The 24,628-nt window shown below is 41.5% G+C and overlaps 1 protein-coding gene across 1 annotated transcript in view; it reads left to right on the plus strand.

The window, feature by feature from the left end:
- The first annotated feature begins 666 nt into the window (after positions 1–666).
- Positions 667–24,628, plus strand: part of LOC143022352 (uncharacterized) — a 47,004-nt gene continuing 23,042 nt past the window's right edge. Inside the window, exons 1-9 of the mRNA XM_076180504.1 lie at positions 667–999; positions 2,423–3,844; positions 7,309–7,504; positions 8,324–8,530; positions 9,374–9,559; positions 10,011–10,141; positions 12,340–12,447; positions 22,841–22,995; positions 23,443–23,540. Coding sequence (XP_076036619.1) covers positions 827–999; positions 2,423–3,844; positions 7,309–7,504; positions 8,324–8,530; positions 9,374–9,559; positions 10,011–10,141; positions 12,340–12,447; positions 22,841–22,995; positions 23,443–23,540 — 2,676 coding nt within the window. The 5' untranslated portion in view covers positions 667–826. The remainder of the gene's footprint in view (positions 1,000–2,422; positions 3,845–7,308; positions 7,505–8,323; positions 8,531–9,373; positions 9,560–10,010; positions 10,142–12,339; positions 12,448–22,840; positions 22,996–23,442; positions 23,541–24,628) is intronic.

The raw sequence follows: 24,628 nt of genomic DNA on the forward strand, positions 1-24,628 counted from the left end.
GTAATATACGGGGTTGGAGCTGTGCTCATGAAGTCCCGTCTCTTTGCTCCCACTCATCAAACTTTACCTTGAATTAGTTTATACTGTTGGCTCGGATTAGGCTCTCATCCAATTTATTTGATAAATCTACATATCTATGTGGAAAGCTATATTTCCTAACATATTTAATTTTTTTTACCATGACTCATTGTATGTGTGTGTGCGTGCGTGTGTGTGTGCGTGCGTGTGCGTGCGTGCGCGCGCGCGCGTGTGTGTGCCTGTTTACCTAATAATAATGCACAGGACTGAAGCAGTGTTCATGATCTGCTGCCTCAATATCTGTCAGATTTTGCCTTAAATTCATTAATGTCTCCCACTTGATTAATTTCTTTTAATTCGTTCCACAAATGTGTGTGTGTGTGTGTGTGTGTGTGTGTGTATTCGTGTGTGTGTACTTTACATATAAACAAAAACCTTATTGCTGGGAACACTGTAGATTTCATAATGAACGCCTTGTGTATGAACATTTCAAACACGTATGTGTTTACATATGTTACATGTGTCACATATCGGACATGTGCGAGATCACTCACATCTAGGCTTACGTTAGTGTGTTCGTATGTGCGTTGGACGGTCAGTTATCAGCTGTTTGGGTTAGTATATATACAGGGTAGTGTACCACAGCTGTGCTGATAGACGCTTTCGAGCTACGAAAGTGGGGTCGTTCGCGAAGAGAGTGTCCTCTTTTTCTTTCCGAAATTTCTTGAAGAAAGATCCCTTTTCGACAACCCGCCTTATACGATTTCGGGTTTGGGGTTAGATTTTCGTTGGATATCGAAGACTGACGATGGATTACGGGACGAGTCAGGATCAGCTGGTGAGGAACGGAGGTGGTAATGTGTGGGATCGTCGAACGAAACTTGAAAAGATTCTTCTGGGATTAAGTGCCGTGGCAGTCGTGGCCTGCGTGGCATTGGTGGCCGTTGTTGCGACAAACGGGGACTCCACAGCTCCTAACAGGTACATCTCTCTTCGTCTACTTTTACTGTGCATTACTATAGACATGTATTTCCTCGCCTGTACGGTACAGTACCATTCGTACACACACACACACACATACACACACATTTGTGTACACGCATACACATCTCTCATCGCCTATTTCTGCCGTGTATTATCATACGTATACAGGTATATCTCTCTTCGTCTATTTTTACTGTGCATTACTATAGACGTGTATCTCCTTGCCTGTACGGTACAGTACCATTCACACACACACACACACACACACACACACACACACACACACACACACACACACACACACACACACACACACACACACACACACACACACACACACGTGTGTACACGCATACACGTCTCTCATCGCCTATTTCTACCGTGTATTATCATGTGTATACCTCTTGGAATTGCACGTTATCATACGTACACACAGAGTAAGAAACAGAGCCCCACGAGCATTGCTCCTTTCCTGTAAACTACAATTAGTTAAATAATACTGTGCATTATCATATACATTCGTATGCAAATAAATCACAAAACACACGTGATGAACTATTTTTGCAGAAACCACTGGGAAATTGAAAAAACAGATACCGAACGTTTTCGTCTATTAAGACATTTTCAAAGGTACAGAAAAGCAATACAGAAAGAAACAATATATACATAAGAAGACAGAGGATATTCGGAAAGGTCCCATGTTACAAATTATCACACACAATCTTGTCAATAATAAAATTGTCCAATTCTAAAGTAATTACTTCTGTAATAATATTGTAGAAAGAAATATTATTGAATCTTGTTTCACAAAAAGAAATTTTAGAAATTATATGAACTTGATTTTGGGTTTATTCAAATTGGACAATTTTATTACAGTTGTGGTTCTAGCTAATAGTTAGAACATAACAGAAGAACATAAGAATGAAGGAGACTGCAAGAGACCATAAGGCCTACACTAGGCAGCTCCGTATCCATCACCACCTGTCATCTCCATCCATAAAGTTGTCTAATCGTTTCTTAAAACAACTGATAGTTTCAGCGCTTAGTACATGGTTACTAAGTTTATTCCATTCATCAACCACCCTATTAGTAAACCAATTCTTGCCTATTTCCTTTTTAAATCTAAATTTGACCAGTTTATAACTGCCCTTGTTAAAGCCTTTGATCCACTTGAACACCTCTATTAGATCTCCCCGCACTCTGCGTCTTTCCAGAGAGTGTAAGTTAAGGTGCCTAAGCCTCTCTTCGAAAGGCAAACTTCTGAGTCCATGTATCATTTTGGTCATTCTTCTCTGTACTGACAAGGCTAATGTTTTGGCTAGAATATCATTTACGGCAAATATTCTGGCCTCTACTCTGGCTAATACTCCATCCACGGGTCATAAGTTGAGCCACTGTGACTCTGTGTTCCCATCAACAGATACAAACCAAAGGCGGGCGGTCTTCCAGTCTACCACGTATTGACCGAGAACGGTGAGGACCTGGAGATTTGTAGTTCGCTGGAATGCACGGTGGCAGCTGCGAATATCATCGAGGCCCTAGACACCTCTGTTGATCCCTGCGACGATTTCTACAAGTTCGCATGCCAGGGATGGATCGACAAAAATCCAGTCCCCGAGTCTTCATCCAGATGGACACAGTTCGACTTCGTAGGCGAAGAGTTGGTCCATGCCCTTCGCAAGATCATCCAGGAGCCCATAAGCTCCTCCGATTCAACGCCGATTACCAAAAGCAAGACATATTATCAGTCTTGCTTGAACGAGAGCCGTCTGGAGGAACTGGGTCTGAAGCCGTTAACGGATTTTTTGGAGTCCTACGGGGGATGGCCGATGACGCTCCCAAATTGGTCAGACGACTTCGACTGGCAGGGGGCGGTCGCAGATGCTCGGGATAGACTCGGCGCTGGACTGTTTGTCAATGTTTGGGTCTTCGCAGACCAAAAGTCCACCGACGAAACCGCCATCTACATCGACCAGACCTCCCTCGGGATGCCACGAACTGTGCTGACAAATCCCTCCAGTTACGAAGACAGGATCCAGGCGTACAAGAAGTATATGGAGGACGTGGCCACTCTAGTAGCCGAGTCTCTCAACAATACAGTGGAGAAATTGAAGATCCACGCTGATGTGGAGGAGGTGGTCAAGTTCGAAATGAGCCTGGCAAATATCACAACACCCGCGGAGGATCGGCGCGACGTCGACCGCATGTACAACCCCATGAACGTCTCCGATCTGGATCAGATGACTTCGGCATTCAACATCGACTGGGATGCGATGCTCACTAAGGTATTCGCCTCCACGGACGTCAAAATCGACGGGTCCACTCGCGTCATCGTGCAGGAAAAGGAGTATCTGACCAAGCTGGGAGACCTTTTGAACTCCACAGACTCCAGAGTCTTGTCCAATTACATCCTCTGGCGACACGTTAAGTCCTTGGGAGACGAGACTACACAGTGCATGCGGGATGCCTCCTTCGAGTACCACATGGTCTCCTCTGGAGTGACAGCATCCCACCCGAGGTGGAGGGAGTGCGTAGACCGAGCGAACAGCCACTTGGGCATCGCCCTCGGGACCGCGTACGTCAAGGAGTACTTCCCCGAACAGACGAAGAAGGACGCCTCGGAGATGGTCGAGGATCTACGGTCATCCTTCAAGGATCTCCTTGGTAAAAACGAATGGATGGACGACGATACGAAGCCCAAAGCGATGGAGAAGGCAGAGGCGATCAAGAAATTCATCGCTTATCCTGATTGGTACGGCAACGCTTCTGCTTTGGCAAGCTTCCATGCCGACCTCGAGAATATCACTCTGGAGGCTCACTTCGAGAACACTCTTACACTCAAGTAAGTACAAGTCTGTGTTAAATATTTCCGTACCGAAAGGGTGGGGGGCGCTTGCTTATTTAGTTTGGGGCGCGAATGAGGTTCCGTAGCGTGGTAGGCTGCGACGCTAACCACTACATCAGCAATGTGTGTGTGTGTGTGTGTGTGTGTGTGTGTGTGTGTGTGTGTGTGATTCACAATGGTCTTGGATTACGTGTTGGACTCGTGATCGACAACTATTTCCTTCCCGTAAGAGAGCTCAGAGCTCATATGCTGTATGTGTGAGTGCGTGCGTGTGTGCGTTTGTGAGTGTGTGATTCACCATGGTCTTGGATTACGTGTTGGACTCGTGATCGACAGCTATTTCCCTCCCGTAAGAGAGCTCTGAGCTCATATATATGATTGATTGATTGTGTGTGTGTGTGTGTGTGTGTGTGTGACTCCTTGATATTTGGCGGTCTGTAACGTATGGTTAAATAGGTGAGAGACTGTTTTATCAGTCTTTTGATTTGTTTTACATCTAACCTGTGCACAACACGCATTCTCGTGTCTATATAAATATAGAATTTCAAGTTAATGGTAGTCATAGCGAAGGAATTGAATATTGGGAAGGCAAAGCAGCGAAACGGGAAATACTGTTATTTATAAGAATGGCAGTCACCGACAAGTTGTCGACATAAACACCAATGTGAGGACGCAGCGTTTATTGGTACATTTCGCTTGTTAGCTTTTAGAAATACTTTCAAGTACTTGAAAAAAAACTGTAAGAAACAAAACGTCGTACTATTAAAGGGTCTATCATCACATGGTGGTTACAAGTGCTGATATAGAGATCATGAACAAGAGTTTCCTGCTGACCAAAAACAGCTTTCCGATACGACACAAAAAATTGCTAGTCAGACAGGCTGACATTTTGAGAAATTATCGAATCTTGATTAGCTATCAAATAGAAATAAACTGGAAGATGTCGAATATATTAAGGGAATATTAACTTCAAATTATATATTAGACATTAGTGATGCGGGAGTAGGACGGAAAAAAATGTATTTAGCAAATGGCACATCGGTCATGGTGCAGCGATTATGCTCATTCAGTGGCGCGCAGACCTGCAGACCACCTGTGGATTACATTTATATCTTGCGTTGCTGTTTCTTCTCATATATTTTATTTTGTCTAGCACTAGACTAGTCTAGCAAGATGAGGGAACGTCAGTCAAGACTATTCGACTAACATTTCATTCTATTCTGACTAAAATCAGATGATTTTAATTAGCTTCAAATGTCGGCACACTAGGCTAGCAAGCCACTTGGTTTTGCTGCTTCGTTTGAGTAGAAACGACTTCGGTTACAATATTCTAGACTTAAGTAGGGACATCTCAAAAATGTGCCTAACATTCGTAGAAGGTTCAACTTCTTTTAGTTCGTCATTTAGCTTCTCGCTACATGACGCAAGAGTAATTTGACAGTTGGAGATTTGAAAAAGCGAAAATATCGCAACCGAAGTCGTTTCCACTCAAACGATGTAGCAAAAGCAAGTAGCATGCTAGCGAGAAATCCCTGCACGCCACATTAAATCACTGTGGCAAATGAGGCGGGAGAGGAACACAAATGGAAAAAGAGTATAATATTTTCGCGATATATTTTCCTATTACCAAAACTTGGCGTTTTATACACTGACATCATAAGCAACAGGAAAAACGTATTACGAATTCAAATACTGAAACGAAAATGTGTCGAAAATTTGTCCGCCTTTCACTTGCCCGCAAAGCAACAATTCGCGGAGAAGCTGCCAGTATCAAATGCTTCCGTTGACTTGGAAATGATAAATATGGTTAAAGGAATACGTACAAGAGAGTTTACGTTTATACAGTCAAGAGACGTACCTCATATTAGACGCATCCTCCCTTCAAAACGTATCGCATGTTAGACGCATCCTTCCTTTAAGACGCACAGCATGTTAGACGCATCCTCCCTTTACGCACAGCATGTTAGACGCATCCTCCCTTTAAGACGCACAGCATGTTAGACGCATCCTCCCTTTAAAACGCATCGCATGTTAGACGCATCCTCCCTTTAAAACGCATCGCATGTTAGACGCATCCTCCCTTAAAGACGCACAGCATGTTAGACGCATCCTCCCTTTAAGACGCACAGCATGTTAGACGCATCCTCCCTTTAAGACGCACAGCATGTTAGACGCATCCTCCCTTTATGACGCACAGCATGTTAGACGCATCCTCCCTTTAAGACGCACAGCATGTTAGACGCATCCTCCCTTTAAGACGCACCGCATGTTAGACGCATCCTCCCTTTATGACGCACCGCATGTTAGACGCATCCTCCCTTTAAGACGCACAATATGTTAGACGCATCCTCCTTTTAAGACGCACAGCATGTTAGACGCATCCTCCCTTTAAGACGCACAGCATGTTAGACGCACCCTCCCTTTAAGACGCACAGCATGTTAGACGCATCCTCCCTTTATGACGCACAGCATGTTAGACGCATCCTCCCTTTAAAACGCATCGCATGTTAGACGCATCCTCCCTTAAAGACGCACAGCATGTTAGACGCATCCTCCCTTGACGCACAGCATGTTAGACGCATCCTCCCTTGACGCACAGCATGTTAGACGCATCCTCCCTTTATGACGCACCGCATGTTAGACGCATCCTCCCTTTATGACGCACCGCATGTTAGACGCATCCTCCCTTTAAGAAGCACCGCATGTTAGACGCATCCTCCTTTTAAGACACACCGCATGTTAGACGCATCCTCCCTTTAAGACGCACAGAATGTTAGACGCATCCTCCCTTTAAGACGCACCGCATGTTAGACGCATCCTCCCTTTAAGAAGCACATCATGTTAGATGCATCCTCCCTTTAAGACGCACCTTGATGAAAGAAGGAACCTGTTGGCGGTTGGGGTCTGTTCCCAAGGGAATGGCCGGACGCCTCGGGCAGTCCCGAGGGAGTTTGATGGTATACCTGGAGTGATGAGGGACAATGGAGTTGTCTGACGCGGGTACGGTAAGGCGGGAACAGCAAACATCTCGACAAAAACAAAACAAAACAAGAAAGAACACAAAACAAACGAAAAAATATTTAAACAATAAATATATAATTTTTTCTTCATATCCATAGGAAGTGGAAGAGTTATAAAAGAACTACGGAGGTCAGGTGAATGCATAAACAAAACACGCAAACAAACATGTGAACAAAAACAAGACACAATAAGAAACAACACAACCAAACGAAAATTTGTCTAAATAATAAATATAATATTATTTTTGTTCTCATATCTATAGGAAGTGGAAGAGTTATAAAGAACTACGAAGGTCAGGTGGAAAACACAAACACGAAACAAATCAAAACAAGAAGCAACACAAAACAAAATATTTTTTTTTAATAATTGATAAAAACAACACAAAACAAACGAAAAATAATTTGAATTATAAACATAATATTATTTTTTCATATCTATAGGAAGTGGAAGAGTTATAAAGAACTAAGTACGTTCGGCCACGCAACGAATAGAGAAGAATGGTTTATGCCTCCTGCCATGGTCAACGCTTACTACATGCCTGAGTACAACTCCATCACCTTCCCTGCTGGAATACTCCAGGCGCCGTTCTACAGGGCAAACTCACTCCAAGCCCTCAACTATGGTGGCATCGGGCAGGTGAGTTCCGTGCAAGAAAGACAAACGAGGAATTCTCTCTCTCTCTCTCTCCCTCTATCTCTCTCTCTCTCTATCTCCGGGTCTGTCTTGCCAGGGTCTGTGGACTGTATGTACTTGTGTGTATATAACAGCTATTTCCCTCCCGGAAGAAAGCTCAGAGCTCGTATGAGCGTATGTTATGTGTGTGTGTGTGTGTGTCCATGTGTGTAATAACAATAATAATAATAATACCGGTAATAATGATAATAATGATAATACCGGTAATAATAATAATAATAATAATAATAATAATAATAATAATAATAATAATAATAATAATAATAATGATAATAGTAATAATAATAATAATAATAATAATAATAATAATAATGATAAAAATATACGGTATATTGGGTATGGCATCAATAGCAACAGAGCAAATGTGTGCGTGTGTGTGTAATTCACCATGGTATTGGATCACATGTTGGACTCGTGGTTGACATCTATTTCCCTCCCGGAAGAGAGATCAGATATATGACCGATCTATGGGTAATGCTGTGACCTTACACGCACACACACACACACACCCAACTCCCTGCCCACGAGAGTTGGAGTAACGACTCGCAGTGCAGTGTGTGTGTTTGTATACGTGTGTGTACATGAGTGTGTGTGTGTGTGTGTGTGTGACAAATCAAAACACAAAGTACCTTTACATCTCCAAACATGTCATCCTCCTGTTATTTATTTATTTATTTATTTATTTATTTATTTTTGTCTCCTTCTTCGGTCATCCCCGAACTTCGACCGTCATCGCCGAACTCGATGTGACATCCAACGCAGGTGATGGGCCACGAGATCACTCACGGCTTCGACGACCAAGGACGCCAGAACGACAAGCTCGGGAACGCCATTCCGTGGTGGAACAACGCCACCCTCCAGGCTTTCAAGTCTAAGGCTCAGTGCATCGTCGACCAGTACAGTGATTTCCACTTGCCCGAGCTGGATGGTTATGTCGACAATGCCACAGTCAATGGAGTCAACACGCAGGTGGGATAGGCGTTCTTTTTCTTGTTTTTTTTTTTTATCTTTTCTTTACAAATTTTCGATGACGTGCTTGTAACTTGTGAAAGTCAACATGACCATCGTGAACATGTACATGTGTTTGTGTTCTTAAATTCGTGTTCCATGCAGAGCAGGAATAAACAAAGCATTAGGAACAGGTTTTACCTGTCTATCTATATATTCTTAGGAAGGTAATTTTGAATACAGGCTTTGTTGAAGTCTACCTCTGTAGTAGCATTGTTCAACTTGTATAAAGTACTCTCGATATTTCTAATAAGAGAGTGGAAGTTGGAGGTCAGAGTATTGATAGAATCGCCAAGGTACACGCGAAACCAAGCCAATAACAAGTACTCGTACCTTGGAGATTCTATCAATACCCTGACCTCCAACCTCCGCTCTCTCATTAGAAACATCGAGAATACTTCATACAAGTTGAACAATGCTACTACAGCTGTAGACTTCAAGCATATATATATATATATATATATATATACATATATATATATATATATATATGCTGAATACCACAGGGAAAAGAAAAAATCTTGGAATCCGAGCGCTTTCGTGATATTTTCATATCATTAAGGATTACATTCTATTGCAATCCTTGAAGATGTGAAAATATCACGAAAGCGCTCGGATTCCAAGATTTTTTCTTTTCCCTGTGGTATTCAGCATATCGGTGTAGTCACGTGTGATTTGTGATACTTGTGCATATATATATATATATATATATATATATATATATATATATATATATATATATATATATATATATATATATATATAGTATGTACGTGACATTCATCGGAGAGTACTCCTCCCCAGGGTGAGAACATTGCCGACAACGGCGGACTTCGCGAAGCGCTCTTTGCCTACAGGAAGTACGTCGACCGTAATGGGGAGGAACCTCGGCTTCCAGGCCTCGAAAACTACTCTCCCGAACAGCTCTTCTTCATCGCCAACGCCAACCTGTGGTGTGGATCCATCACCAACCAGGGACTCCTTAACCAGGTAAGCGTGACCTGCCGTCCAAAAATTGTGTGTCTTCTGAAGTTCATCTTTATCAGTTTCATTTTGTTGTGGTCCTCATTTTGGGGTCTACTGAACCTTCAGGGGACCGCTGGACTCACCATTTGTGCCCTAAGCCAAGAACTAATGGGAGGTAGTAGATCCACAATGACTCAGTTCAGTGTTGGATAGAGAACGTCAATCCATAATGGCTGCTCATATTGTGAAGTTCTGTGTGCATTTTACAGTTTGTTTTGTCACTTATCATTTCCTGTGTTCAAGTGCCTCTGTTTCGAAAATTCAGGATCTAATGCTCGTATCCATCTCAGTTTCGCTTTGCAATTAAGGTCCAACATGACCTAAGAACTGGGCGCAGTGATGGTCACAGTAATATGTATGGGACTCGCGAAACCAAGCCAATCACATCTAAGTATTCAATATTATTATTTCGCAGATTCTGACTGATCCCCACTCACCGAGCCAATTTCGCGTCAACGGGCCCATGAGTAACATGGAGGAATTCTCCAAGATTTGGAGTTGCAAAGACACCTCTCTGATGAACCGACCTAAGAAGTGCGTCGTGTGGTGAGATCGAATTGGCCAAAGAACAACAAGATGACAGTCGTCACACAATCCCTGTAAAACCATACATACACCCCAGGGACCAAAGACGGATACACGCCTCCGAGATGGACATCAGGGAAGAATCGTCCCTCTGCCGTCCATCTTCATATCCCATCAACCTTCAGCTGTATGTGCAACCGCAAGGGGTTGGGATTCGGTCTCCGGAACGAGTCTAAAAGATCTCTGTCAATTCTGTTTATTGCCTTCGCACTTTTTTTTTATACAAAAGATGACGATCGTCGAGCACTTCCATCTACTCCTACGATGGGGTAGAGACAGTTTCACACAAATGCAACGAAGACAATTATATCGAATTTCTTCCCAGAGGGAGCTATAGGATGACCCGAAGACCGCTGCTGGATAATTATGGGACTGTGGGTTACTAGTCAGTGAATCGTAATAATTATCATTCTAGACGATTTATGCACCATGTTCTCATATCATAGCAACCACACAATTGAAAAAAAAAGAACATGAGAATGGGTCTGTCAAGTGCAGTGGGTACAATTATGAATATAAAAAGTCGGAACGGTGCAATGTAAGAAAGATGACTAAGGGACAGATGGATCTTGAGCGGGTGTTCATAGAAAAAGCTAATGAGTGCTTTGTGGAAAATATTACAATTATTATTATCATTAATATCATTATTATTATAAATCATTATTAAAAAACAGTGTTCAGGTATGTAGGAGTGGATGTGGCAGCAGATGATGGGGTGGAAAAGAAAGCTGGTATAAACGTGGAATGCTCGAGATCAATCCGTTGCCCCAGGTCTCTTTTGTAGGTGACCCACAGCCCCCCGATAACCGGCAACAGCCACAGGGCTGACCTAAAAGTCACTCATAGATGTTGTGTTGTACTTTGGGCAATAGGGAATCCTGGCATGAGTGTGTAGTGTATAAAAGTACATATATATACCAAAGGCTTTTCCCCCTTACAAGGGAGGTAGCCAAAAAAGTACACTAAAATCTAAAAATGAAATGAAAGAGAATACAGCTTAGTCATAGCTGCAGTATATTTTGGAAATCATTTAAGTTTGAATGATTGAAAAGAGAATGGAAACTGCGAAAGCGGTTTATCTGAAAACTATGTGGACTGGGGTATTCTTAACTAAAAGGTGATATCCCATACTTAAGTCTACCATCTATATTTCATTACTTATTGTATTTCCTTATATATATCTTACTATTAAGGTTACCATTTGTATTTCATTACTTATTGTATTTTTATATAGCCTAGTATTAAGGTTATCATTTATATATCATTGCTTGCCGTATTTTTCTATATTCTACTATTAAGTTTACCATTTCATATTTCATTACCTACTATATTTTCATATTTCACATGAAATCATATATGAAAAAACCAAAATTGAATTTGCGTTTCATTAACCCTAACTGGCCACAGAATGAACACACATTGCAAACTTGTACATACTTAGGATCGCAGCCATGAACATAATTAGAAGAGGTAATGGCATCACTCGCCCACAATTTGTTATAAAACGTAATACACTGTATATCGAGTTGCATAACATTTCGTATTGATTTTGAGAATACTTGAGACACTTAACGCATCCGAGCGGCCACCATATTGAAACGACTGGAAGGAATTACAGAGGGAAGGCGGGGGTGGGGCTATGAACATACAGTTTGGTAGGGGAGGACCAAAATATCGCCACCCGACATCACTGCCACCATTTAGTCCATCAGCTCCTCACCCTAGACCAGCGTTTCTCAACCAGGGTTCCCCAGAACCCTAAGGTTTCGCAAAAGGTCCCTAAGGGTTCCGCGAGAACAAGTGAGATAAGCTAGTGCACTTTTGATTTTCTAATTTCATATACGTAATATAATTAAACACGCACGACATATTCTTGGTTATTGTAATAATGCAATGTAGACATCATCCTGTCTAACCTATTATTACAATGAAAATAAAATGAGAAAGATATGGTATATGTTTTTTTTTTTTTTTTTTTTTTTGCAGGGGTTCCTTGAGACATGCAATTTATTTTAAAGGTTACGCAAAGGTAACAAGGTTGAGAAACGCTGCCATAGACGCACTACACTATCCCTTCCTTGATCAACTTATGTGCCAGTCAGGTAACCGTTGCCAGTTAGGGGCCGCGGATCCCCTGCATGAATTTCTTTCTCCGACAGGTTTCAAGTGTGGGACTCGACAGCTGCACATATGGTCAATTCCGCGATTAAAATATCGTTCCACACACTTGTGTCTAATGAGATTGAGGTTGATATTATCAGTTCAAGGTTCGACTGACGCAATTCATCGACAGTGTGGTTCCAACATGCATATCGTTCTCGTGTTGTGAAACTGCGTCTTGGTATTATTTACGTTCTGCTATCCCTCACTTGTGATACCGACTGCACATTCTATTCAGACAGTACTTTAGGAATGTCCCTGCGGACCAGAGTCACGCATCTCATATATCATTGGAGACCAGTTAAAAAAAGATCCTGCTATTCTGTTGCCTCCCAAGGATAGGACTGGTTACACCCAATTTACCTTTCTGAACAAAATCAGATTCACGATTCATGACGTCACCACCTCACCACGTGACGTCACCGCCACGGCACAGGTGTGATGAACAGATCCGTTTGATATGGAAGAAATGAACGGATACGTCACGTGGTGGCGATTTGACGTCACTATTAGTTCGGTTCTGCCTTTCAGTCGTCGGTCGTTTCAGCCACCTGTGGATCACTCGCTTGCACACATCTTCTCTATATTCAATTACACGGCTGGACATATGTTATACTGCATATAGATGAACTATATATGCATGCCTATACATACAAACACGTACGTGTGTGTGTGTGTGTGTGTGTGTATTCACCTTGGTCTTTGGATCACATGTTGGACTCGTGATCGACAGGTATTTCCCTCCCGGAAGAGAGCTCAGAGTTCGTGTGACCGATCCATGGGTAATGCTATGACCTTACACGCACACATACCCCCAACTCCCCGCTCACGAGAGTTGGAGTAACGACTTGTAGCGGGAAATTAAAAAAACAGATACCGAACGTTTTCGTCTATTAAGACATTTTCAAAGGTACATTTGAAAACGTCTTCATAGACGAAAACGTTCGGTATCTGCTTTTTCAATTTCCCAGTGGTTTCTGCAAATATATATATACATATACTATATATATACATATATATATATATATATATATATATATATATATATATAGTAAATAATGCTTAAGCCGTGTCAACATGTAAACGAACAAAACCACGTGTTTCTAACAACTAGTTCAACACAACATATCAAATAATATTTTCTGTTGCTTTCAAAAGGTGACAGCACTTTGTCCGGTGAATGTAAGACCATACCTACCAACACAAGACATATTGAAAATCACACAAAAACCACAGCCAACATACATCATGGGAGACTTCATTGCAAAACACTAAAACACACATACAACAATCACGTAGGAAAAAGCATCCATCAGCTAATAACACAGAACCACCTCACCTTCCTCAGCCCAGACTTCCCAACAAGCATTACAAACACCGGTACAAGCAATCCAGACATGATATTCACCAACCGACACTATTACCTCACATACAGAACCCAGGCGACATAACTTCATCAGACCACATACCACTTCACACTATCCACCACAGCGATCACTATCCCCACACAACCTAGACTATTATACAAAGAAGCAGACTGGAAGAAATTCAAAACAATACTAGAAAAAACAACAGAAGAATACAACACAGAAACACAAATCAACACAAACTTACATATAAAAGACACAAAGTACATAGACGACAAAATAGACAACTGGTACAAATTGGTAAACAACGCAATCACTCAAAGCATACTAACTACACACTACAAACAACTACCCACACCAAAAACATCTAAAACACAAAACAACTAATATGGAAAGCAAACACCATAAAAAACAAAGCCTTAACAGAAAACAACTGGACTCCGCACACGACACAAACAATAAGACAATTACAATTACAAATACTAGAAGAATACAAAAGAAACTACGAAGACACATGGAACAACATAACAACAAATATAAAATTCAACCCCAAAAAACCACAAGACTTCCGGAACACAATAAATAGACTACAGGGATCCAACACTAACACTTCACCCTACATAACACATGTGGTAAGTGCCAAACACGCAGTACGTTTGGTAGGAGTTTATTACGTAGGTCTACACACATGTATGGCAGGAAGTGATCTGTCACAAGCGAATGCTTGGGGCACCATAACGCGCTCGTGCCCTATTTCCTGATACATTGTTGCCAGGCGGGAAAAAGATTGGGCAAAACAATACATACAAACATCTCTAGGTATATACATAAGAATATACAGAACAAGAAAACAATTACATATACTGATGAATATGCATGCAAAATGGTTAAGGGTAACATATGTTTAATACCTTAATGCTATGTAACGAACAATTGGCATAGACGCATACGCGTTTAGCGTACGCCTAATGACGTATATATAATTGGTTATATAATTGTGTATAGGGCACTTATATAACGTAATGACTACATAGGCTTACTTACACAAAACATTTACAATGAATATATGATGATACTAAGTACTCGTATATAACAAAGAAGTGTTACATATACAATAAAGGAGATACATATACAATAAATATATACAATAATTAAGTAAGGAAGGGCTTTCCACACTACTCCCCCCTTGAGAGAGTAGCGTCAGTTTAGAAAGTCTTTAGTAGTAGTAAAAATCAGATTTATCGTGAAACCTGACTGTCCTGCCTGCGCGAGTTGTGTATGGAGGAGCGGAAGTATGAGGGTGGGAGGGAGGGGAAGAGGTGATAGGGTGGCCAAGGTCAATGGCATCAGCTGTGGGTGGTATGGGACTCGGTGGGATGACACTGGAAGTGTCAGAAGTGGACGAAGTAGGAACAAGAGGAGTGGAAGGTGTTAATGGTATGTCTGGGGTTATATGGAGGCGGGTCTTAGGGCGAGGAGAAACAGGGAGGAAAGCTGGTTTCAAACGATCAATGGAAACTGAGGTTTCGCCTTGAGGTAGGTTAAGGATGAAGTATCTAGGTTCACGTCGAATGACGTCATAAGGACCAGAATACGGAGCCTCCAAACTCTTACGAATTCTGTCGACTCGTAACCAAACTTTAGAGCAAGAGTGAAGGTCGTGAGGGAGATAGGGTGGAGGTGGTGTATGGGAGTCACCGGATGCGAGGTCTTGGAAATTGACAGACTGCATTTCCTTGATAAGACGAAGGATGGTTGTGTCATCCGAGGAGGGGGTGTGTTCCTGAGTAATGGCAACGGAAGGGTATAACATATGAGCGCTAGTAACGGCGGTAAATGGGGAAAATTTGGTGACGTGAGGTGTCGTGCCATAGGCAAGAAGGACGATAGGTATGGAGTAAAACCAGCTATCTCGCCTAGCGCGAAGAGCTGATTTCAGAGAACGGTGGAAACGTTCAATCATGCTGTTAGCTTGAGGGTGATAACTAGTAGTACGCATATGGTGGAAACCAATGATAGATGAAAGCTTAGAGAAAAGTTCACTCTCGAACTGGGAACCTCTATCCGTGATGACATGAAGTGGAACACCGAAACGGCATATCCAACCATTCACAAAAGAGATTACTACAGAAGTGGCAGTAGTGTCAATGAGGGGAATTGCTTCAGTCCAACGAGTAGCTCGGTCAATGCAAGTCAACAAGTATTTGTATGGGAGAGGATAAAGGTAGTTAGGGAGAGTAGCAGGGGGCAACGGTCCTACAATGTCGATGTGTACTGATTGGAAGCGGTCAGTAGGAGTAGATATAGGGGAAACAGGAGAGGAAGTGTGGCGGGTAGTCTTAGACTGTTGACACCCAAGGCATTGTCTTACAAATGTCTTTACATCTCTGTCAATGTATGGCCAGAAGTAAGGTTGTTTTACCAACTTAGAGGTGGACTGAACACCAGGATGAGAAAGGTTATGCAAGGAAGAGACTACGTCATTACGTAAGGGTAATGGAACAAAAGGTCGAGGAGTCTTAGTAGAGGTATCACACCAGAGTGTCAAATCAGAGGGTAAAGTGAATTTAGAGAGACTAGGCTTGAAAATTTCCAGTTCGTCATCTGTTGTCTGACTTTGAGCGATGCCACTAAAGTCAAAAGCGTCGAGTGTAACAGCGCACGACGTGCGAGATAAGCAATCAGCGATGACATGTTGTCGCCACGGATATACTCGACTGTGGAAACGTATTCAGAAAGAACAGAGAGTTGTCGTTGTTGTCTGTCAGTTTTAGCAAGAGATTTAGAGTAAAAGGCAGCTACGAGGGGTTTGTGGTCAAGAAATAGGGTAACCGTATGTCCATCAATGAGATTCCTGAAATGCAAAACTGCGAGGTAAGCAGCTAATAACTCGCGGTCGTAGGTGGAATAGGTGCGTTGTGTGTCAGAGTTTCTTCGAGTAAAATCCTAGGGGCGTTGGCTCGCTGTCTATAACTTGATAGAGAGCGGCACCAACGGCTAGGCTTGTCAGTCACGAGTTGGTAGTTTGTCGGTATTAGGGAAGGGTAAGCTAAGGTTGGACAGTCCAGTAAGGCTTGCTTCAAATTATTGAAGGAGTCCTTTGCTGCGTCAGTCCAAGTGAGACACTTTGAAGAAGGATATTGTTTAAGAAACTCAGTAAGGGAATAGGCTACGGTTGCAAAATTAGGAATCATGGGCCGAAAAAAATTGATCATACCCATGAAACGGCGCAAAGCCTGTGAAGTCTGAGGTAAAGGGAAATCGGAAATGGCCGTGGTACGGTCTTTAGGTGGCTTAATCCCTTGTGAGCTAATCTCACAACCGAGAAAGGTAAGGTTTGACTTGAAAAATTGACATTTGTCAAGAGAAAGTCGCATGTTATGCTGAGCCAAAATAGAAAGAACAGTTTGAACATCTGATATATGTTCTTCAAGGGTCTCACTAGCAATCAGTACATCATCGGTACGTAAACGTGTTGTTAACGTTAGCTAAGAGAGTATCTATAAAGCGCTGAAATGTGGCTCCGGCATTTTTCAATCCAAAAGGCATTTACAAGAATTCAAATAAACCAAATGGCGTGCATATTGCAGTCTTAGGAATGTCTTGTTCAGCTACAGGAATCTGCAGATATGCACGTTGTAAGTCTAACTTAGTAAATATAACCTTATTCTTAAGTGACATGGTGAGAGAGCGCAAGTGTGGTATGGGATATTTGTCATTTACAGTTACATTGTTTAGACCTCGGTAATCTCCGCAAGGTCTCCAGGAATGTGGTTCTTTCTTGGGAACCAAATGAAGTGGGGACGCCCAAGGTGAGTTGGAGCGTTTTATGACCCCTGCATTAAGCAAAACATGAAACTCATCCTTTGCCGCTTTGAGCTTCTCACCTGTCAATGGCCTTACTTTACAGGATATAGGGGAAGAATCACCTGTATCAATATGATGATAGGTTGTAGTTTCTACTGGTGGAGGATCAGACAGTTGTCGGGGCGCGGTAAGTACGGGGAATTTTGAAAGAAGAGCAATGGCTATTGAATCGATATCCCCATAATGTACCGCAAGTGAAGAGATAGGGAGAGGAGAAGCCTTGAGGGGAATGGTGCATGCAGTGGACGGGTCAGAGAGGATGCGATTTCTACAATCAACTACTAGTGAGTTATGGGTTAAAAAAGTCCGTACCAAGAATTGGGCGGACGTAATCAGCCACGACGAAGGACTATGGGAAAGAACGTCTGATACGTCGAATCCCAAGTTCCACGTCGACTTCGCCGTACGTACGAATACGGGTACCGGAAGCAGTAGTAAGTTGTACTACCGTGGAACGGAGCAGTGGAGTTAAACTTGGGTCGTAGGGAATGAGAGAGACTTGAGAACCGGTATCTATAAGGAATTCATAGTTCTTGCAACCTATAGTGGCACTAATGACGAGAGGCAGTCCTGCGGTTGCAAGGGATACTTCTACAGACTGCCCATCGAGTTTCCCGACGTGTTAATCAGCGGGCCTGGGGATGAAGGACGTGAGTTAGGGCGTGAATTGGGGCGCGAGCTAGGCAACACGTTAGCACTAGTGTGACACAATATGCACCACTGTTCGCAAGTTCTAGCACTCTTGCCGTAGAAGAGGTGGTAACGGCACACTCGTGGCCTTTGACCGTCATAGAAAGGAGTTAATCCGAGTGGAAAGGTAGTGGATGCTGAAACACGTGTCGTGGGGTTACCACTACGAAACACTGGGATACTATCACTCCGTGGAGCCCTTGGCATAGGCTTGTTCACCGATGACGCACTTATCCCTTTGTTTCCGTGGCCATGGGCCATGAGAGTACCGGCGACACGGGCCAATTCATCAAGGGAACCGGCGTATGTTACAAGTACTGGTCGGATGTCAATTGGCACTGCACGTAAAAACTTCAGGCGGATGAAGTCGTCGTCGACACCGAGTTGCTTCCCTATGGTGCGAAGTTCTCGTAGGAAGGTCGTCGGCTTGTCGTATAAGGTGTTGTTCTGGTGGACCAAGGCATCGAAGAGTTCCGGCGAGGACCTGGTAAGGACGTCGATTAGCGCCTTCTTCAAGCGGTCGTAGTCACCGGAGATAACGACATCGTCGTCGAGCTGGTTGAGCACTGGGATGGTTAGGTTTGCTAGTGCGTGGTTGAACTTCGTTTGGGGGACGGTTATGTTGGCTAGTGCAAATTGCGCCTCTAGCAACGAAAACCATCTTGCCGGCGATGCTTCGTCGAATGGTGGAGGTCGAACAGCGACGGCGGCCGAAGTCGTGGAATGCGTAGTGGAAGAAGTGCTTCCTGCTGCTGCTGCTGCTGTCGTCGTTGAAGTGGCTACAGTGGTTGTAGGCGGAGAAGGGGAATTCATGTTGTCGTTGTCGGATGTTCCCCAGTATACGTGTTGTGTGTCGTATACGTGTTGCGTGTAGATCAGGACTGTTAACAATGCCGCACACTCCGATTATTTCTAGCGCACTTTGAAGTTCGTAAATGCGTAGTTCCATGCGCGTGACGAGTCACAGTTTATGAATACGCATAGGCACTTAACCACGTAATGTGTATGACCCTAAATCACTTAGGTATGGAGCACTGGGTATTAGGGTCACTTGGGCACGGTCACTCCGGGAGGTCACCACTGTGGTAAGTGCCAAACACGCAGTACTTTTGGTAGGAGTTTATTACGTAGGTCTACACACATGTATGGCAGGAAGTGATCTGTCACAAGCGAATGCTTGGGGCATCATGACGCGCTCGTGCCCTATTTCCTGATACATTGTTGCCATGCGGGAAAAAGATTGGGCAAAACAATACATACAAATATCTCTAGGTATATACATAAGAATATACAGAAACAAGAGAACAATTACATATACTGATGAATATGCATGCAAAATGGTTAAGGGTAACATATATTTAATACCTTAATGCTATGTAACGAACAATTGGCATAGACGCATACGCGTTTAGCGTACGCCTAATGACGTATATATAATCGGTTATGTAATTGTGTATAGGGCACTTATATAATGTAATGACTACATAAGCTTATTTATACAAAACATTTACAATGAATATATGATGATATTGCTTACTTGCTTAAAGCTGTCCGTCGATTTCGACGATGACGTCACTCCATGCGAAGGAGTGGAAAGATGAAAGAAATTCAGCGTTGATGGGTCTTACGGTGGCTGACGAGTCCAATGCGGGCGGCACATACACGTCCACAGATGTCACACACGTACTCTCCACCTGGGAGAGCTGGACGATGACGCCTAGCTCGTCTTTCTTCAGCCACTCTGTCATAATTTTGGTTGAATGAGGTCATTCCCGCCTGGCAGGTCGCCTTCCACTCATCTCTGTCTTCAGTTAGTGTTTCTAGTTGCATAGGTTGGACGCCACACTTTTTCAAGTTAGCCTTCAAGCAGTCTTTGTACCATTTGCGCTGTCCACCCACTGATCGTTGTCCTTCTGCGAGTTCTCCATATAAAACCTGCCTTGGGAGTCTGTTTTCCGGCATTCTTGACACGTGTCCAATCCATCTGAGCTGTTTTCGCACGATCATAGCTTCAAGAGAATCTACACCCGCCCTCATTCGTATTTATAAAATTCCTTGCAAAATGTGTAATCAATTTTACATAGGTCAAACTGCCAAACCCTTAAACATTAGAATTGAACAACATAAGAAAAATGTTAGGGATGGCAATAATTCGAGTGGTATTTTCAAACATATTGAATTAAATAATCATCCAGTTGATTGGGATAATGCCCAGCCAATCTATTATACCAACAACATAATAGCAAGAAATTTAATAGAGTGTAGTTTGATTCATACCACCAGTAATCAAAATACCAACCTACACAAAGGCTTATACAAACTTGATAATTTTATTTGTCAAGAAATTAGTAAGATGATATCAGGTAAATTGTAACCCATCGACAATGTGACCCTGGCGACTGTGACCTGATGTCGCCCCACCATCATAAGTTAATTGACAATGACCTTCCGCCCTCCAGGGGGTAATTGGCCGCCACCCTTATTCAAACTGTCCTTGTTCCTTTGTTTCATGTATATATTATCTATGCATTTCTATTACTTTGTACTTGTTGCACTGAAGATGTAATATACGAAAGCGCTCTGCTTCGTTAGTTTCCTTTTTCCAAGTGGTCTACTTTGCATATATATATATATATATATATATATATATATATATATATATATATATATATATATATATATATATATATATATACATATATATATATACATACATTTATATATATATATTTATATATGTATATATGCACTTGAAAAGTTAGGGAGCATATTCTTTTGTATACAAGTGGTGTTGAAATCGACAGCATTTTGGCAGTTGTTAATCTTATGAAAATACTCTTAAGAAGATTAAAGACTACCAAAATCCTGTCGATTTCAACATCACTTGTGTATATATATATATATATATACGTATATTATATATATATATATATATATATATATATATATATATATATATATATATATATATACGTATATTATATATACGTATATTATATATATATATATGTATGTATATTATATATATATACATATATATATATATATATATATATATATATATATATATACATATATATATATGTATAGTGTGTGTGTGTTTCTTTTAGAATTCTCAAACATATGTCCCAACTCAAATTTATATTCTTTGTTTATCATCTCTCGTTAGTCGTTTCTCTTCCATTCTCTTTACTCCATACATCTCATGTTCACTCCTAGTTTTTCCTCAGGAACCACTCCCCACACACACACACACACACACACACACACACACACACACACACACACACACACACACACACACACACACACACACACACTTCTTAATTCTATCACTCACTACTCTACATTCTGCTTCCATCCATTCGCCTCATCCACACACCACATTCAGACAACAAATGTCCCTACTTAGTGGTAACCAGGTTGTTGGATCACGTGACAAATTTCTGGTCTATCGACACACACACACATTATGTATATATATATATATTATATATATATATATATATATATATGTATGAATATATATATATATATATATATATAAATATATAAATTTAATCACCGGATGGACTGGGAGAAATCTGATCTCATTTACAAATCAGGGTGTGGGTTCAGAAGGAAAATGGTGGAATCAACATTAATTGATTATCTGCCCACGATGAATATTTCCAAGGGTCAATGGACCCCAGACATCATTTCAGGACTATTCATCACCAAAAATATTGTCAACAAGCTTCCTCCCCCTCCCCCTGACCCGACCTCGTGTCAGCCTCAGGTCAACTAGGGTTGGGGCAGTGATGTTCTGTATTTTCTCGTGTTCCCTTTCTTTTGTAAGAGGTTGCTACTTAAGATAGCCTCCTCCCTGCCACTTTGTACTACTGAAGAGGATTGCAGGTAGCAATCGAAATATATAGTTCCGCTTACGCAACTCTTTCTTTCGTCCGACTGTGGTGTTAGTTGTGATTTATAAATGTGTTACTACATTTCTCACCTGTGATATATATATATATATATATATATATATATATATATATATATATATATATATACAGTATATATATGCAAATAAATCACAAAAACATGTGGTTCACAAAATGTGTAATAAAACCATTTGAAAAATGAAATGAAAGGTGACCGATGAACGTTTTCGTTTTTAATAGACGAAAACGTTTGGTCACCTTTCATTTTATTTTCCAAGTGGTTTTCATACACACACACACACACACAATTACTGAGGGAAATGGAAGGAAATGAGGAAGGGGAGGACTTAGTGCAAAAGGCCAGGCGGCTTGTAAACAAACGAAGGACCGATGATTTGGATTTTGGTGATGGGACTAACAAAAATGTAAAGATTAGAAACATAGATAAGAGCAGCACAATAGAAGGTGAGGATAATAATTTCCAGGGATTTAATGAGGGGGGGGGGCGGATACTCTTAAACAACATGCATGAATTTCCAAGGAAATGCCAGGCCAGCTCATTTTGTATTCTACTGTATAACTCTGGGGGACAAAATGTACCAAATAAAACAAAGTAAAAAAGTCTCCGAGTAAGAGCAAAACACCTGACCAAGAAATCCAAAATTTCTTAAAGAACTGGATATTGGTGGTGTATGGAGTATGACTGGTGTTGCCAAAAATGAACAGTTTCTTATTCATGATATAGGACCTCAGTCTCCTAACAGCATGGTAGTTTCTGCTTATAAAGTAGCATTAGGCCACCTTGCAGGTACTTGGCTAATGAATGATTCATGCACGTGGCACCTCCATAAGCTGTGTTTATGCCTTCCTCTGACAAGTTTCAGCCAAGCTACCAGGAACTGCTTACAGCAATAGTGAATATGTGCACTGGGTTAGGCTTTCAACCTGATCCAACCACATTTATTAAGGATTATGAGCTTGCAGCTATCAGTGCAGTAAAGGCAGTATTAGGTCATTATGTCATGTGACATGTGTTTTTTCCATCTCGCACAAAATACCTGGAGGAAAATTCAGAATCTTGGATTAGGTCTCGCCTATTGCGGACATGAGTTTTTTTTTTTTTTTTTTCTTTTTTGAGATGGCATTGCATTTTCACCCACTGTTGATGTTCTTACTGGAATGACTTACTCGAAGGAATAGATCCCTGATGGTTTGGAACAGCTTCCTCAATACTTTGATGTTAACTATGTGTCAGGGATATTCAGATCAACACAGCGCGCTCCACGACCACATAGCACCATCCAACCTTCACGCATGCGCAGAATTTTGCCTTCCTTTCCTTCCCGAACAGACGTATGGAATGTGCATGGAATTACTATGGATAGATGATCACAAACCAACAACTAATCTGTGTGAAGCATGGAATAATGGCTTCAAGACTGGTTGGATGTACACATCCAACCGTTTTGAAATGAACTGAAAAGTGTCAAGAAGGACAACGCCATGGTTATCACTATGATGTTGCAGGATCAACGTGGCCTACCATCCAAGAAACGCGTGTAATGTGTGACAAGACAACTCCGAGACGGACTATCAAACCTTATCAAAGATATCAAACTCTCCAGGAGTTCCTTCAAGGAAATGGTTACTGTATATGATGAAATTAGCTGACAAGGACATCCATTTGAAAACGGTTTCATTTCTCACACTATCTGTTATACCTATGCTGTCCTTTTTTTAAATAAAACTCTCATGTTGATAGTTTAAATATGTATATAAATCAATGACATGGATAGAATATGAGTTGTGCATTACAATTTCAATAATCTTGCATTCTTTATGTCAACACTCTTAGATAATTTACAAGTGAAGTGGCTTTTGAAAAAAAAAGAAAGAAAAAAAAATATCAGAGGGATTTTTGACAGGAGGGTTTTTTGACCGTTTTTTTTTTCTTTCTTTTTAACCATATTTTTTGTAACCAGATTTTTTTTTCATAGCCGGAAGGTGTTTTGACTGGAGTTTTTTTTTTTTACTGGGGGGTTTTGACCGGATTTATTTTATTATGATTTTTTCTTTTTTTACTGGAGGGTTTTTTGACTGGATATACATTTTTTATTGGAGTGTTTTTTGACATAGGGGCTTTTGACCGCACCTCATAAGTAATATACGGGGTTGGAGTTGTGCTCATGAAGTCCCGTCTCTTTGCCCCCACTCATCAAACATTACCTTCAATTAGTTTATGCTGTTGGCTCGGATTAGGCTCTCATCCAATTTATTTGATAAATCTACATATCTGTGGAAAACTATATTTCTTAAAAAATTTCAAACAAATTTGCTTTTTTTTTATCATGACTCATTGTGTATGTGTGTGTGTGTGTGTGTGTGTGTGTGTGTGTGTGTGTGTGTGTGTGTGTGTGTGTGTGTGTGTGTGTGTGTGTGTG

Source organism: Oratosquilla oratoria, chromosome 44 (assembly GCF_046742065.1).
Source record: "Oratosquilla oratoria isolate Oo_2021 chromosome 44, ASM4674206v1, whole genome shotgun sequence".
Lineage (NCBI taxonomy): Eukaryota > Metazoa > Arthropoda > Malacostraca > Stomatopoda > Squillidae > Oratosquilla > Oratosquilla oratoria.